We start from the raw sequence: 16,052 nt of genomic DNA on the forward strand, positions 1-16,052 counted from the left end.
TTTGATTATTTTCTTTCTCTCTTTGTTTTCTCTTCAGCCCAAGAAGAAGAGGGGAAAAGTGGAAGTGAGAGACATTAATTTGGGGACAGATTATGAATATGGGGTTTTAAACATTCATCTGACTGCGTATGACATGACCCTGGCAGAGAGTTATGCCCAGTATGTTCACAACCTCTGCAACTCTCTCTCCATTAAAGTCGAGGAAAGGTATGAAGGTGCTTTTGTATGGGATGTTCTTGGTGTGGGTGGAATGCTCTGCTTTTTTGTTAAACTAGGCTTTTGAGATACAGTTTACATGTAGTAAAATTAACTCTTTTTAGTTATATAATGTACTACAATAAAAATATAGATTTGTTCTATTAACCTGAAAAGTTCTTTGGTGCCCTGGTGTAGTCAGTCTTCTCCCTCTTCCCCACTCAAGTCCCTGGCAACCACAGACCAATTTTCTGGCCCTATTGTTTTAACTTCTCCAGAATATCATATAAATGAAATTACACAGTATGTAGCTGTTTGTGGCTGGCCTCTTTCACTTAGTATAATGTGTGTGACATTCTTTCATGTTTTTGCAAGTTTTTTTTTTAATGGTAAAATACACATAAGTTACCAGCTTAACTATTTTTAACTGTACAGTTTAGTGATATCAAATGCACTCATAATGTTATACAAGCATCACCACCATCCATCTCCATAATGCTTTTCATCTTATAAAAATGAAACTCTAGCTGGGCGCAGTGGCTCACACCTGTAATCCCAGCACTTTGGGAGGCTAAGGTGGGAGGATCACTTGAGCCCAGGAGTTTGAGACCTGCCTGGGCAACATAGTGAGACCTCGTCTCTACAAATAACAAAATTAGTTGGGCATGATGGCATGTGCCTGTAGTCCCACCTACTCGGGAGGGTGAAGCGGGAGGATAGCTTGAGTCTAGGAGGTGGAGACTGCAGTGAGCCGTGTTCTTGCCACTGCACTCCAGCCTGAGTGACAGAGTGAGACGCTGTCTCAAAATTTAAAAAAACAAGCCAGGCGCGGTAGCTCATGCCTGTAATCCCAGCACTTTGGCAGGCTAAGGCGGGTGGATCACCAGAGGTCAGGAGTTCGAGACTAGTTTGGCTAACATGGCGAAACCCTCTCTCTACTAAAATACAAAAATTAGCTGGGTGCAGTGGTGCGCACCTGTAGTCCCAGCTACTTGAGAGGCTGAGGCAGGAGAATCGCTTGAACCCAGGAAGTGGAGGTTGCAGTGAGCTGAGATTGTGCCACTGCACTCCAGCATGGGCAACAGAGCAAGACTCTGTCTCAAAAAAAAAAAAAAAAAAAAAAAAAAGATTAAAAAAATCAAACACTGGAACTGTACCCATTAAACAATAACTGCCCATTCCTTCCTCCCCTAAGCTCCTGGTAACTACCCTTCTACTTTCTGTCTCTGACTTTGACTACTCTACCTCATGTAAGTGGAATCATATAGTATTTGTCTTTTTGTGACTGGCTTCTTTCACTTATCATAATATCCTCAAAGGTCATCCATGTGGTAGCATATGTCAGAATTTCCTTTCTTTTTCTTTTTTTGTTTTTTGAGACAGAGTCTCAATCTGTCACCCAGGCTGGAGTGCAGTGGTGCAATCTTAGCTCCCTGCAACCTCTACCTCGTGGGTTTCACCATGTTAGTCAGGCTGGTCTCTAACTCCTGCCTCAAGTGATTCTTCTGCCTCAGCCTCCCGAATAGCTGGGATTACAGATGTGCACCACCGCACCTGGCTAATTTTTGTATTTTTAGTAGAGATGGGGTTTCACCAACCATGTTGGCCAGGCTAGTCTCGAACTCCTGACCTCAAGTGATCACCTGCCTCAGCCTCCCAAAGTGCTGGGATTATAGGAGTGAACCACTGCTCCCACCTCCTTTCTTTTTCTTTTTTTCTTTTAGAGACATGGTCTCTCTCTCCTACCCAGGCTGGTATGCAGTCATGGTCTCTCTCTCCCACCCAGGCTGGTATGCAGTGGTGCGATCATTGCTTATTGCAGCCTCAACCTCCTAGGCTCAAGCGATCCTCCTCTCTCTCCCAAATAGCTGGGACTACGGGCAAACACCAACTCGCCAAGTTGATTTTTTATTTTCCTGATATGACCTAGTCCTCTGAATGCCTGGCTAATTTTAAATTTTTCTGTAGAGATGGGGCCTCACTTTGTTGCCCAGGCTTCCTTTCTTTTTTTCTTTTTTTTTTTTTTTTTTTTTGTCTCACTCTGTTGCCCAGGCTGGAGTGCAGTGGCACAATCTTGGCTAACTGCAACCTCTGCCTCCCTCCAACCTCCAACCTCGCCTCCAATTTCTGGATTGTATAGTAAGTTTATGTTTAACTTTATAAGAAATTGCCAAATTGTTTTCCAAAATGGCTGCACCATTTTTTATTCCCACCAGCAATGTATGAGAGTTCCGGCAACTCTTCATCCTGGTCAGCAGTTGGTATCATCAATTTTTAAAAAGCTATTAATAGGTTTATAGTGGTATCTCATAGTGGTGTTAATTTGCACTTCACTAAAAATAATGATGTTGAGCATCTTTTCATGTGCTTATTTGTCATCTGTGTATCTTCCCTGATGATATGTCTGTTTACATCTTTTGTCCATTTTAAAAAATGGCTTGTTTTCTTATTGGGTTTTCAAAATTGTTCATCTATTTTTAGATAGCAGTTCCTTTTTTTTTTTTTGAGATGGAGTCTTGCTCTGTCGCCCAGGCTGGAGTGCAGTGGCACAATCTCAGCTCACTGCAAACTCTGCCTCTTGGGTTCACGCCATTCTCCTTCTTCAGCCTCCCGAGTAGCTGGGACTACAGGCGCCCGCCACCATGCCCAGCTAATTTTGTTTTTGTATTTTTAGTAGAGACGGGGTTTCACTGTGTTAGCTAGGATGGTCTCAGTCTCCTGACCTCGTGATCTGCCCGCTTCGGCCTCCCAAAGTGCTGGGATTACAGGTGTGAGCCACCGGGCCCAGCCTAATTTTTGTATTTTTAATAGAGATGGGGTTTCACCATGTTGGCCAGGCCAGTCTCAAACTCCTGACCACAAATGATCCACCCACCTTGACCTCCCAAAGTGCTGGGATTACAGGTGTGAGTCACTGCGCCTGGCCACCAGTTCCTTTGCAGATATGTGTTTTGCAAATATTTTCTTTCTGTCTATGACTTATCTTGTTGTCCTCTTAACAGTATGTCTTTTGAAGAGCAGAAGTTAAGCTTAATGAAGTTCAGTTTATCAATCTTTTTCTCTTATGGTTTCTGCTTTTGCTTTTATATCTAAGAAATCTTTGCCTGACCCAGTCGCAAAAAAACATTTTCCTATGTTTTCTCCTAGAAGTTCTATAGTTTTAAGTATTATATTTAGGTCTGTGATACATTTTTAATTATTTTTGTATATAATGGGTCAAAGTTATTTTTTTTTGGCATACAAATATTCAGTTGTTTCCAGCACCATTTGTTGGAAAGATTTTCTTTCTCCACTGAATTATCTTAGCACCTTTTTTGACAGCCAGTTGACCGTGTATATGTGGGTCTATTTCTCTGCTCTATTCTGTTACGTATATGCTTACACCTGTACCCACTGTCTTGATTAGTGTAGTTTGATTACCAACTCTAACTTTGTTCTTCTTTTTCAAAATTATTTTGGCTATTCTAGGTCCTTTGGTTTTCCATAAAAATTTTTAGAATTAGCTTGTTGATTCTACAGAAAATAGTCTGATGGGATTTTTTTTTTTTTTTTTTTTTTTTTTTTTTAGGATTGTGTTGAATCTGTAGATCAATTTGGGAATAATTGAAATCTTAATTGTTTATATTGAGTCTTCTGATTCATTAACACAGTTTCTCTCTCCATTTACAGTATTTAGATATTCTTTATCTGCTCTGCTTTTATGTAGTTTTTGGATTTGTTGGAAGACTGTAGGAGAGGGAAGTAACATTTACTCCCTACCTACCTGCTCCAGTCTGGGCTCTTTACATATCTTATATCAGTATTTCACACAGTATAGGATGCCCTCTGGTTTTCCTTAAATAACATTAAATCCCATGGGTAGAAATTCCTTCCCTTTGTAATTTTTTTTTTTTTTTTTTAATTTTGGAGACAGAGTCTTGCTTTGTCACCCAGGCTGGAGTGAAGTGGCGTGATCTCGACTCACTGCTACCTCCATCTCCTGGGTTCAAGTGATTCTCCTGCCTCAACCTCCCTGGAATAGCTGGGACTACAGGTGTGTGCCACCACGCCTGGCTAATTTTTTGTATTTTTAGTAGAGATGGGGTTTGCCATGTTGCCCAGGCTGGTCTTGGACTCCTGAGGTCAGGCAATCTACCTGTCTTGGCCTTTCCAAGTGCTAGGATTACAGGCATGAGCCACTGCACCCAGTCCCTTTTTAATTCTTTTTGTTTTTTGTTTTTGTTCAGACGGACTCTTGGTCTGTCGCCTGAGCTGGAGTGCAGTGGCGCAATCTCGGCTCACTGCAACCTCTGCCTCCCAGGTTCAAGCGATTCTCCTGCTTCAGCCTCCCAAGTAGCTGAGATTACAGGTGTTCCCCACCACACCCAGCTTATGTTTGTATTTTTAGCAGCCATGGGGTTTTGCCATGTTGGTCAGGCTGGTCTCAGACTCCTGATCTCAGGTGATCTGCCTGCCTTGGCCTCCCAAAGTGCTGGGATTACGGGTGTGAGCCACTGCGCCCAGCAGCAACTTTTTATCTATGTTCTGTCCTTATAGTTTTGCCTTTTTCAGAATTCCATACAAATAAAATCATATAGTATTTTTCTTTTTGATTCTTCTTTTGCTTAGCATACTGTATTTGAGATTCATCTATGTTGTTGCCTGCAAGTAGTTTGGTTTTTTTTTGTTGTTGCTGAATAGCATTTCATTGAAAGGATGTACCACAGTTTATTCCTTTCCTGATTGAAGGACATTTGTGTTGTTTCCAGTTTTTGGCAATTATGAATAAAACCACTATAAATATGTACAGGTTTTTGTGAGAACACACGTCTTCATTTCTCTAGGAGTATGATTGTTGGGTCAAATAGTAAGTGAAGTATATGTTTGATTTTATAAGAAATCAAGGCTTGGGCACAGTGGCTCACACCTGTAATCCCAGTACTTTGGGAGGCTGAGGAGCATGGACTGCTTGAGCTCAGGAGTTTGAGACCAGCCTGGGCAACATGGTGAAATCCTGTCTCTACATAAAAAATACAAAAACTAGCCTGGCTTGGTGGTGTGTGCCTGTAGTCCCTGCCACTTGGGAGGCTGAGGCAGGAATATTGTTTAAGCCCGGGAGGCAGAGGTTGCGGTGAACTGAGATCGTGCCACTGCACTCCAGCCTGGGCAACAAAGTAGAGAGCCTGTCTTAAAAACAACAACAACAAAAATGTAGCTTAGGTGATATGTCACTGTGGCAAGGTAGTATATGACATGGTATGTGGATATGGCAAAAATTACAGTTGCTTTTTTTTTTTTACACTGAGTCAGAAAGTTATTTTAATGACAAAACTTTTTTTTTTTTTACAGAATCAATATAAAATAGCAGTTGATGACTCCATAATTATCAGAATTATTTATACTTGAGGTCTTGGCTAAGTGGAGCTGAAATCAACAAAAGGTCTTGGACTGTTGGCTCACAGATCATCCTAGGAAGCCTGCCCTCCTGATATCTGTCATACTTACCTCTTATGAGATGACCCAGTCCTTTAAAAAAAAAAGTATCTCTCTTTCTTTATTTATTCTTTGGAGGCTTGAAGTGAATTTGACACCATTTATTAAACACCTTCTAGCCTTTGTCTTTTACCATTTCTTCAACATTCAGTTCTGACTGCATCCATTTCAACTTTGTCTGCTCTTTTCTAAGTTGCTTTAATAACATTAAGTTGTCCAAATTATTTTCTGTCTCTTCTCGGAGGTTTTTTACTACTTCTGAGGTCTGGGCTATACAATTTTTTTTTTTTGAGACGGAGTCTCGCTCTGTTGCCCAGGCTGGAATGCAGCGGCGCGATCTCGACTCACTGCAACCTCTGCCTCCCAGGTTCACTCCATTCTCCTGCCTCAGCCTCCTGAGTAGCTGGGACTATAGGCACCCACCACAACACCTGGCTAATTTTTTGTATTTTTGGTAGAGACAGGGTTTCACCATGTTAGCCAGGATGGTCTTGATCTCCTGACCTTGTGATCCGCCCTCCTCGGCCTCCCAAAGTGCTGGGATTACAGGCCTGAGCCACCGCACCTGGCCTGGGCTGTACAATTTTTTATGACTCTGTTCCTACTGGCAAGAACTGCCATCAAAGACCCATAAATTTGTTTACAGGTTTGGCTGGCATCAATTTTCCCTACAAAGGAAGCTGTTGGAACCTTAGTGTTTAATTTATATACTATTCTGTCATCACTTGTCCTTATCACTTTGAGTAATTCCTGGAACTGGGCGAACTCCTCCCAGTTCACACCGCCACTGGGTGCCACCATATTGGACAAACAAAAATTATACTTTCTTACTCATTAGATATTAGTATATTCCCATTTAACAGATGTGGAAATCAAGGCTTAGAAAGGCTGAAAGCACAGAACCAGTAACTTGCCTGGATTTAAACCCAGTTCTGCTTGACAAGTATTTTCAGTTATATAGGGTCTTATTTTAAGTCCTTCAGCCAAATTTGAACTTTTAAACCTTTATACATCAGAGTACAACTGTGCTAAAAAATGTTCTTTAGGAGATTTGATAATAAGCTGTGACTTTAGCTCTCATAGCTGACAGTACTTCAGTTCTAAAAATGTGCTTTATCTCTTTCTGATGCCCCAGAGAGTTGGTTCCTCTTTCAGCACTTGACACATACCTCATGTCACTTAGTGCTCTGGGCTCGAATGATCTATTCATGTGGCAGTTCCTTTTCCCTCTGACAGTACCTTCCTTCTGGATGGGGACTGTGTTCTTTGTTTCTTTAGCACCCACTACAAGGCCTGCCATATGGGAGACATTCAGTCATGATTGAAAGAATGACAGGTTTTTAAATATCACTATACATTCCAGTTGTGTGGTATACAGTTGCTAAATTAATGAAAGTCATTTTAATGAATTAATTCAAAAACTATTGATTGAGCCTCTTCTTGCTACGTGGTGAGCACTGCACTAGACATTCTGGGAGATATTAAGGTGAACCTCCTAGTTTCAGGGAACATACACACACAGTGAATGCACACATACATGCATGTACATACATACCGAGAAACATAATTATAACATAATGTGAAACATAAACTACAATTACAGCTCAAAGAGGCAGAGTAACATAGTAATTTAGAATAGTGCTTCTCAAAGTACCATTCCGAGAAGATGTCAGGAACTTATGCCAAAATGTACATTAATACTTGGTTTCCTTCATTAGGAAAGTCTTGATATTAAGAAAAAACTTGGCTGAATCAAGCGGTTTGTTTAGTGACTGGTTGCACATTTCTTGTCTGTCATGGACCAGTGACAATTAGGCTGTTCACTGGCAGCTTGTCTATGGACCACACTTGAAATAATATGTGGTTAAGAGTACAAGCTCTGCCCACAGAATGGGAGAAAATATTTGCAAGGTATCTAGCTGACAAGGGATTAATAACCAGAATATATAAGGAGCTCAAACAACTCTATAGCAAAAAAAAAATCTAATAATCTAATTTAAAAATGGACAAAAGATCTGAATAGACGTTTATCTTAAAAGATGTACAGATGGCAAACAGGCCTATGAAAAAGTGCTCAACATCACTGATCGTCAGAGAAATGCAAATCAAAACTACAGTGAGATATCATCTCTTTATGGCTTTTATCCAAAAGACAGGGAATAACAAATGTTGACGAGGATGTGGAGAAAAAGGAACCTTTATACACTGTTGATGGGATTGAAAGTTAGTACAACCATTATGGAGAACAGTTTGGAAGTTCCTCAAAAAACTAAAAATTGAGCTACCAGATGATCTAGCAATCTCACTGCTAGGTATAAACTCCAAAGAAAGGAAATCAGTATATCGAAAAGATATCTGCACTCCCGTATTTATTGCAGCACTATTCACAATAGCCAAGATTTGGAAGCAACCGGAGTGTCTGTCAACAGGTGAATGGATAAAGAAAATGTACATGTATACATAGAGTAGTATTCACCCATAAAAATGAATGAGATCCTGTCATTAGCAACAACATAGATGGAACTGGAGGTTATTATGTTAAGTGAAATAAGCCAGGCACAAAAAGACAAACATTGCATGTTCTCATTTATTTGTGGGTGCTAAAATTAAAAACAACTGAACTCAGAGATAGAGAGTAGTATGATGGTTACCAGAGGCTGGGAAGGGCAGTGGGGGCTGGAGGAGAAGTGGGGATGGTTAATGGGTATCAAAAAATAGAAAGATTGAATAAGATCTAATATTTGATAGCACAACAGGGTGACTATAGTTGATAATTTAATTGTACATTTACAAATAACTAAAAGAGTATAGTTGGATTGTTTGTAGCACAAGGGATAAATGCTTGAGATGATGGATATCCCATTTACCCTGATGTGATTCTTATGCATTGTATGCCTGTATCAAAATATCCCATATACCCTATAAATATATATACCTGCTATGGACCCACAAAAATTAAACATTAAAAAACGAGCACAAGCTCTGGAATCAAATTGTTGGCATTCATATTCTAGTTCTATCAGTTATTAGCAATATGACCTTGGGAAATTCTGAGCCTCAGTTTCCTCATCTATATAATGAGGATGATAATTTTTTCTGTTTCTTTGAGCTCTGAAAATGAAACAAGATGGTACATGACAGCACTTAGCACAGACACTGGCACATTGTAAACATTCTGTTACTAATGTTACTGTTGTAATAATTAAGAATTTTTTTTTCAGCTGGAGGGAATTAGAGATAGCTTCTTTTTTTTTTTTTTTTTTTTTTGAGACGGAGCCTCGCTCTGTCGCCCAGGCTAGAGTGCAGTGGCGAGATCTCGGCTCACTGCAAGCTCCGCCTTCCGGGTTGACGCCATTCTCCTGCCTCAGCCTCCTGAGTAGCTGGGACTACAGGCCCCCGCCACCACGCCCGGCTAATTTTTTGTACTTTTAGTAGAGAGGGGGTTTCACCCTGTTAGCTAGGATGGTCTCGATCTCCTGACCTCGTGATCCGCCCACCTTGGCCTCCCAAAGTGCTGGGATTACAGGCGTGAGCCACCGCGCCTGGCTGAGATAGCTTCTTAAAGGTTGATGGCAAAGAACATTAAATGTCATTCACAGAATGTTATTCTCATACCTACAGTGGGTCAGTCAGTTCCTTGGAATAGTGTTTGAAATTTTTAGGACTCTTTTTACAGATGCTGCTTTTATAGTGAAGGGCACTGAATTTCCTGCTTTTCATCAGCTAACCACGGAATTGCTGTTTTCCCTTTGGCTTTTACTTTTTGCCACATAGCTAGGTTTCTAGTTCCCCCACAGTTGGTGTGTTCACATAAGATTAGGGTCATTTTAGAAGGAATAGTTTCAATGTTTCGTTTGTTTGTTTGAGTCAGAGTCTTGCTCTGTCGCTCAGGCTGGAGTGCCGTGGTGCGATCTCAGCTCACTGCAACCTCTGACTCCTGGATTCAAGCGATTCTCAAGCCTCAGCTTCCTGAGTAGCTGGGACTACAGGCACCCGCCACCACGACGCCTGGCTAATTTTTGTATTTTTAGTAGAGATGGGATTTCACTATGTTGGCCAGACTGGTCTCAAACTCCTGACCTCAAGTGATCCGCCCGCCTTGGCCTCCCAAAGTGCTAGGATTACAGGTATGAGCCACCGTGCCTGGCCTAGTTGCAATGTTTATAGGGTAGTTGTGGTAAGAAGCTAGTTTATTTTACATCTGGCTAAGTGGTCAGTGCTGCATGGTTGTGTACTCCTGGATTATAGATTAAAAAACTATCTAGTCCAAAAACAACCAACCAACCAACCAAAACACTTTCTTTAAAAAACTCAGCTGTAATGCCCTGGCTGCATTTGAGTGAAAGGAGGAAGGCAGTTACATTTGTTGAGCACCTACTATCAGTGAGGCACTCTGAACAAGCTAAGTACATTTTTTTGTGTATTATTTAACTCAAACACCTTGTACATAGTAGATCAAAGTATCAGTGCTGGAGCCAAACTGCCTGAGTTTTCTTGCTCCACTGTATTCTTACTGTATGACATCGGGGCAGTTTGCTCAACCTCTTTGTGTCTTGGTTTCCTCATCTGTAAAATGGGGTTACTAAAAGCACCTACCTTAAAAGGCTACAGTGAAAATTAAGGGAGCTATTATATATAATGTATGTAGAACTATGTCCAGCAACTGTTATCTGCTATTATTATTACTATTACTATTATTATTGTTATAGTAGCTTTCCCTATTCTTACACCTAATAAGTGGCAAGTTCTGGAGTTAAACCTACTTTTTTTCCTAATTCTCTGTTCTTCTAACTGGTTCTCCATACAGCATTTAGGGTGATCTTTCTAGATGGAAATATGAGTATGTCACTCTTGTGCTTGAAATTCTTTGATGGCTTCCCACTCCCGTAGGATCACAATAAAAGTTTCTCATGTAGCTTCCTAGGTGCTCCAGAGCCTGCTTTGCCTCTCTTCACACTTCCCTCCCCACCTCCCTCTACCTCTAGTTACACTGGCTTTGTTTTTGTCCCTTTCCACCTCAGGACCTTTGCATATGCTCTTCCTCTCTTCATCTAACTAGCTTCTACTTTTTTCTTAGATGCCATCTTTTTTATTTTGAGATGGAGTCTCACTCTGTCGCCCAGGCTGGAGTGCAGTGGTGTGATCTCGGCTCACCGCAACCTCTGCTGCCCAGATTCAAGCAATTCTCCTGCCTCAGCCTCCTGAGTAGCTGGGATTACAGGTGCCTGCCACCACGCCCAGCTAATTTTTGTATTTTTAGTGGAGACGGGGTTTCACCATCTTGGCCAGGTTGGTCTTGAACTCCTGACCTCATGATCCACCTGCCTCGGCCTCCCAAAGTGCTGGGATTACAGGCGTGAGCCACCGTGCCCGGCCTCTTTATTTATTTATTTTTGTTTGTTTGTTTTCTTACATGTCATCTTGAATGTTACTTCTTCAGGGAACCTCATTAAGTTAGATCTTTATGTTATACATTTAGAAGAAGTAAAAGGTATTTAACTGCCCTTTCATAACATGCACTTCTTGCTCTTGTAATTACTTGACTATTATTGGTCTTTTCTATTAGACTCTAAGCTTTGTAAGGCAAGGACTATTTCTGTCTTCATTAGTGGCCTAACCCTAAGATCTTGCCAAGTACCTGACACACAGTAGGCACTGAATACAGACTTGTTGATTTGGATTGAATTCTAACAGGCATGGTGGACATGATTCCTAGAACAGCAAGATGAATAATGTGCTGCTTTTTGCCTCTTTGCTGGCTCTTTGCTCCAAACAGCTCAGAGCATAAAGAGCTGTTTGTTTTTAGCAACTCAATTCTCTGCATTGATTGAGGTTTTCAGACTGTCGTATTGTTAGGCAATCTCACTACCCAGCCTTTCAGAGATGAAATTCTTTTCTTCTGATTTTCATTTCATCTTAATCCATTTTTCCTCGGGGGAGGGTGGGTAGGGGATGATTGCCGTGACCTTGAGATGGAATTGGGCTAGACAGCAGGATGCCAGCTTTTGTTCTCTAAGTGGTTTGCACTGCTGCAGCTACAACTCACCCAGAAGGAGAGGCAAGGAAGAGGCCTCTCATGTGGGTACCTTAATTTGCCGGCATCCTTTGCTGAGCAGCTGCCTGAGGAGATGGAAATCTCACTCATCTGGGAGCAGCTTCTAAGCCTGAAGTTGAACCAGCCCCTGTGCTCTGCTGAGAGTAAAAGCATCACTCAGCATCACTCACTATGAGGCTGCTCTTCTGTTTTTAAAAAATCTACTTACATTTTTAAAAATTGAGATATAACTTGTATAAAGTGAAGCTCCCCAGCAACCCAGCAGACTTCTTTTGTCCCTTTCTTGGCAATACTCCCCCTAAATAGCATTATTTTGTCATGTTAGATTGACTTGTGAAATTCAATTCTTTCGTTTATTTCCTTCCATTTTACTGTCTGATCATCAAAGCAATGTTTATTGCAGAAAATTTGGAAGGTACAAAATAGTGTAGATAAAAAATAAAAAAATAAAAAAACCCATATGTACTCTTACATACTTAAAGGCCTGTTCTACATCTTGATAAATCACTGCCTACTGTGAGGCTTTCCCTGAGCCCCCCTTTCCTCCCCTTCTTGTCCCTATAGTATTCGGCACATACCTATTATTGCCTTTGTCTTACTGTAGTACAATGTTTATATACTTACTTATCTCTTTAAAACACTCACAGTGAGCTCCTTGAAAGCATAGACCTTTTTTTTTGAGACTGAGCCTTGCTCTGTCACCCAGGCTGGAGTGAGGTAGCATGATCTTGGCTCATTGCAACCTCCACCTCCCAGGTTCAAGTGATTCTTTTGCCTCAGCCTCCCGAGTAGTAGGGACTACAGGCGCTCACCACCACGCCCAGCTAATTTTTTGTATTTTTAGTAGAGACAGGTTTTCACCATGTTAGCCAGGCTGGTCTCGAACTCCTGACCTCAGGTGATCCAGCTGCCTTGGCCTCCCAAAGTGCTGGGATTACAGGCGTGAGCCACTGCGCCCGGCCGACTTTTTTCTTTTTTTTTTTTCTAAATAGAGACAGGGTCTCAGTAGGTTGCCCAGGCTAGTCTTGAACTCCTGGGCTTAAGCAATCCTGTCTTGGCCTCCCAAAGTGCTCACATTACAGGTGGGAGCCACCATGCCTGGCCGCATAGACTTTTTTTTTTTTTTTTTTGAGACAGAGTCTTGCTCTCTTGCCCAGGCTGGAGTATAGTGGCGTGACCTCAGCTCACTGCAACCTCCACCTCCCAGGTTCAAGTGATTCTCCTGCCTCAGCCTCCTGCGTAGCTGGAATTACAGGCGGCTGCCAGCACACCCGGCTAATTTTTGTATTTTTAGTAGAGACAGAGTTTCACCATGTTGGTCAGGCTGGTCTTGAACTCCTGACCTCAGGTGATCCACCTGCCTCAACCTCCCAAAGGGCTGGGATTACAGGCGTGAGCCACCGCATGCATAGACTTCTTATTGCCCATCAGGGTGCCTAGAACAGAGCACGCTGTTAGTAAATATTTGTTGAGTGAATGAGTAAACAAATCAATGAAATCTTGCTGAAGTAAGTGTTAAAGAATAAAACCCATTATTAGTGGCAGGAATGGACAATTCCCACTTTAGTCAGTCCTATCTGCAGAATGCCAAAAAAGAAAAATAGTATTTTAGGGTGTTTTTATTTTTCTGAAACACAATTATTTCACTTGAACATCCATAAGAAGTCTATGATTGTATCCCCATTTTTTTATGTTGGAAAGTTATTACTATATTTGAATCAGAAGAGGAGGAGATCAGAGATAATGCTGAAAAGCAGGAGGGATGTTATTTAGAAAGACTACCTGAAAGAATTTGCAATATCTTGCATTTACTGACCTTATGCCAGGCAACTACTTATGTAATCTCATTTATTCATTACAACAACTCTATGAATTAGGTATTATTATTTTCAATTTATAGCAGAAGAAATGGAGACTCGGAAACCTGAATTTCCAAATTCAAATAGGTAATAATTGGCGGAGCCAATATTTAACTCCAGGACTGACTGTCAATGTCTCTAGTCCATTTTCCATTACTTCTAAACTCCTGATCTTGTGATCCACCTGCCTCAGCCTCCCAAAGTGCTGAGATTACAGGCGTGAGCCACCGCGCCTGGCCTATTACACTAAACTTCTTTTGTAGAGGTCCACCTACAAAAGAGGTCTACTTCTTTTGTAGAGGTCTACTTCTTTCTTTTGTAGAGGGTCATGCCCCTTGCTATTAAGTGATGATTTTGTGACACATGAAAATTTAGGAATCTTATTTCATTTATCTTCAGTTTGATGAACTTTTTGATAAGATGAACACAACACTACTACCATATTTCCATGTAGCCATTAGTCCGGTCTTATCTTATTAATATACCGGTCTTCACAATTCTCTGTTGATATAGGCCTAGATGGTTATCTTGTTTATACATGAAGAAACTGAGGCCCAGAGGGGGAATGACTTACCTAAGTAAATATTGCTAATAAGTAGCAGGACTGACACTTGACTCCATGTTCCGTGTTATTTTCACTGCAACATGTAGACTTGCTGAAGCCGATTTTAGTAAGCATAAACTCTATAATCTGGGAGAAGTTGCCCCTCAGGGGAAAATTAACAATATCTGGAGGTAGTTTTGACTATCACCACTTGGGGTATACTACAGATATCCAGTGGGTAGAGGGATGTATATGGATGTGTAGGTCAGCCCCTACAACAAAGAATTATCTGGTCTAAAATGTCAGTAGCACTGAGGTTGAGAAATCCTGTTCTAGAACAATTAATTTTCATGCCTTATTTCTCCAGAACAGATTAAATACCCAAGGTTAGCCTCCAAAGCATACCTAGTGATGAGCTTGATTCTTTTTTCTTTTTCTTTTTTTTTGAGACAGTCTTCCTCTGTTGCCCATGCTGGAGTGCAGTGGTGCAATCTTGGCTCACTGCATCCTTGACCTCCTGTGTTCAAACAGTCTGCCCACCTCAGCCTCCTGAGTAGCTGGGACTACAGGTGTGTGCCACCACACCTAGCTAATTTTTGTATATTTGTAGAGACAGGGTCTTACTGTGTTGCCCAGGCTGGTCTTGAATTCCTGAGCTCGAGCCATCCGGCTGCCCTGGCCTCCCAAATTGCTGGGATTACAGGTGTGCGCCACCACATCTGGTCACTTGATTGTTTTAGAGTGGGCTATTCTTCAGTAGCAACAAATTATTTATTATTAATCACCAGGTTTTATTCGGAGTATTGTATTTTTTTTTTCGGAGTATTAAGTATGATTAGAGATGCAGAACTGCATTAAACATGGTGTATTTGCTTAGGGAGTTTTGAAGGAGGTAAGAGGGATCTAGTTACTTTGCTCCTGGTTGCAGATAAGCATCCCCTACATTCCGGGAACTATTGCATGCCATAGTGGCTATACTCATGGACTACTATGATTGAAGTGGCTGCTAGCTTCAGTGAACACTCACTATAGCTGACTCTTTCTTCCCACAGTTATGCGATGCCAACCAAAACCATAGAAGTGTTGCAGTTGCAGGACCAAGGCAGCAAAATGTTCCTGGACTCAGTGCTTACCACCCATGAGCGAGTGGTTCAGGTAGGCACTCCAGGAGAATAAAAAATGTATTTGCTTCTCCTGGTTCTTTTCTCTGTCCACTTTTTCACTTTCTGTTATGCTCTTTTCTTTTCTTTCTTGAATAATGGTGTTCTCCAGGGTTCAGTTCTTGATGCCTCCATCTCTCCTTTTATAATACCTTCCCCCTATGCAGTCTCATTCATTCCTTAGGCCTCAGTGATCATCATTTAAATACTGATAACCCCCAGATGTATATATCTCTAGTCCTGATCTGTTGGCTGAGGCTTGAAACTTGATACCCAGTTGTCTACTGGCCTTCTCGACTTGGATGTTCCACAGGAGTCCTCCCTGCACTCCGTCTATGCAAAATTAGTTGTAGAGGGACTGATTTTCCTCTTTTTCTGTAATCCTCCCCACCTTTGAGCCTAATGTGTCACCCTTCTTTGTCCTCTGACATCCATTCATTCACCAAATTCTATAGCTTCTACCTCCTAAAAATCTTTCAGATTCATCCACTTCACTTTACCCCCATACCAAATGATCATGTCATTTTCCTGCTTGAAACCCCTCAGTGGCTGCCTTCCTTTGATCTCTAGCAGTTGTCCTCTTTTCTTCCTGAGATAATGATGGGTGCCAGCCACACCACCACGAGAGTACCCAGAGGTATAAAAAATTCACAGCTTCCCAGCTTTAACATCATCCCCCTTTGAATAAGAGCATTAATTGATATATAATGGACATATCATACAATTTACCAATTTGAAGTATACAATAAAAACGGTTTTTAGTATGG

At 41.3% G+C, this 16,052-nt stretch overlaps 1 protein-coding gene across 1 annotated transcript in view; it reads left to right on the forward strand.

Moving 5' to 3' along the window:
• MRPL48 (mitochondrial ribosomal protein L48) overlaps positions 1 to 16,052 on the forward strand; it is a 76,681-nt gene that overhangs the window by 56,755 nt on the left and 3,874 nt on the right. The window contains exons 5-6 of the mRNA XM_002822222.5: positions 38 to 207; positions 15,178 to 15,280. Coding sequence (XP_002822268.3) covers positions 38 to 207; positions 15,178 to 15,280 — 273 coding nt within the window. The remainder of the gene's footprint in view (positions 1 to 37; positions 208 to 15,177; positions 15,281 to 16,052) is intronic.

This window comes from Pongo abelii, chromosome 9 (assembly GCF_028885655.2).
Source record: "Pongo abelii isolate AG06213 chromosome 9, NHGRI_mPonAbe1-v2.0_pri, whole genome shotgun sequence".
Classification (NCBI taxonomy): Eukaryota; Metazoa; Chordata; class Mammalia; order Primates; family Hominidae; genus Pongo; species Pongo abelii.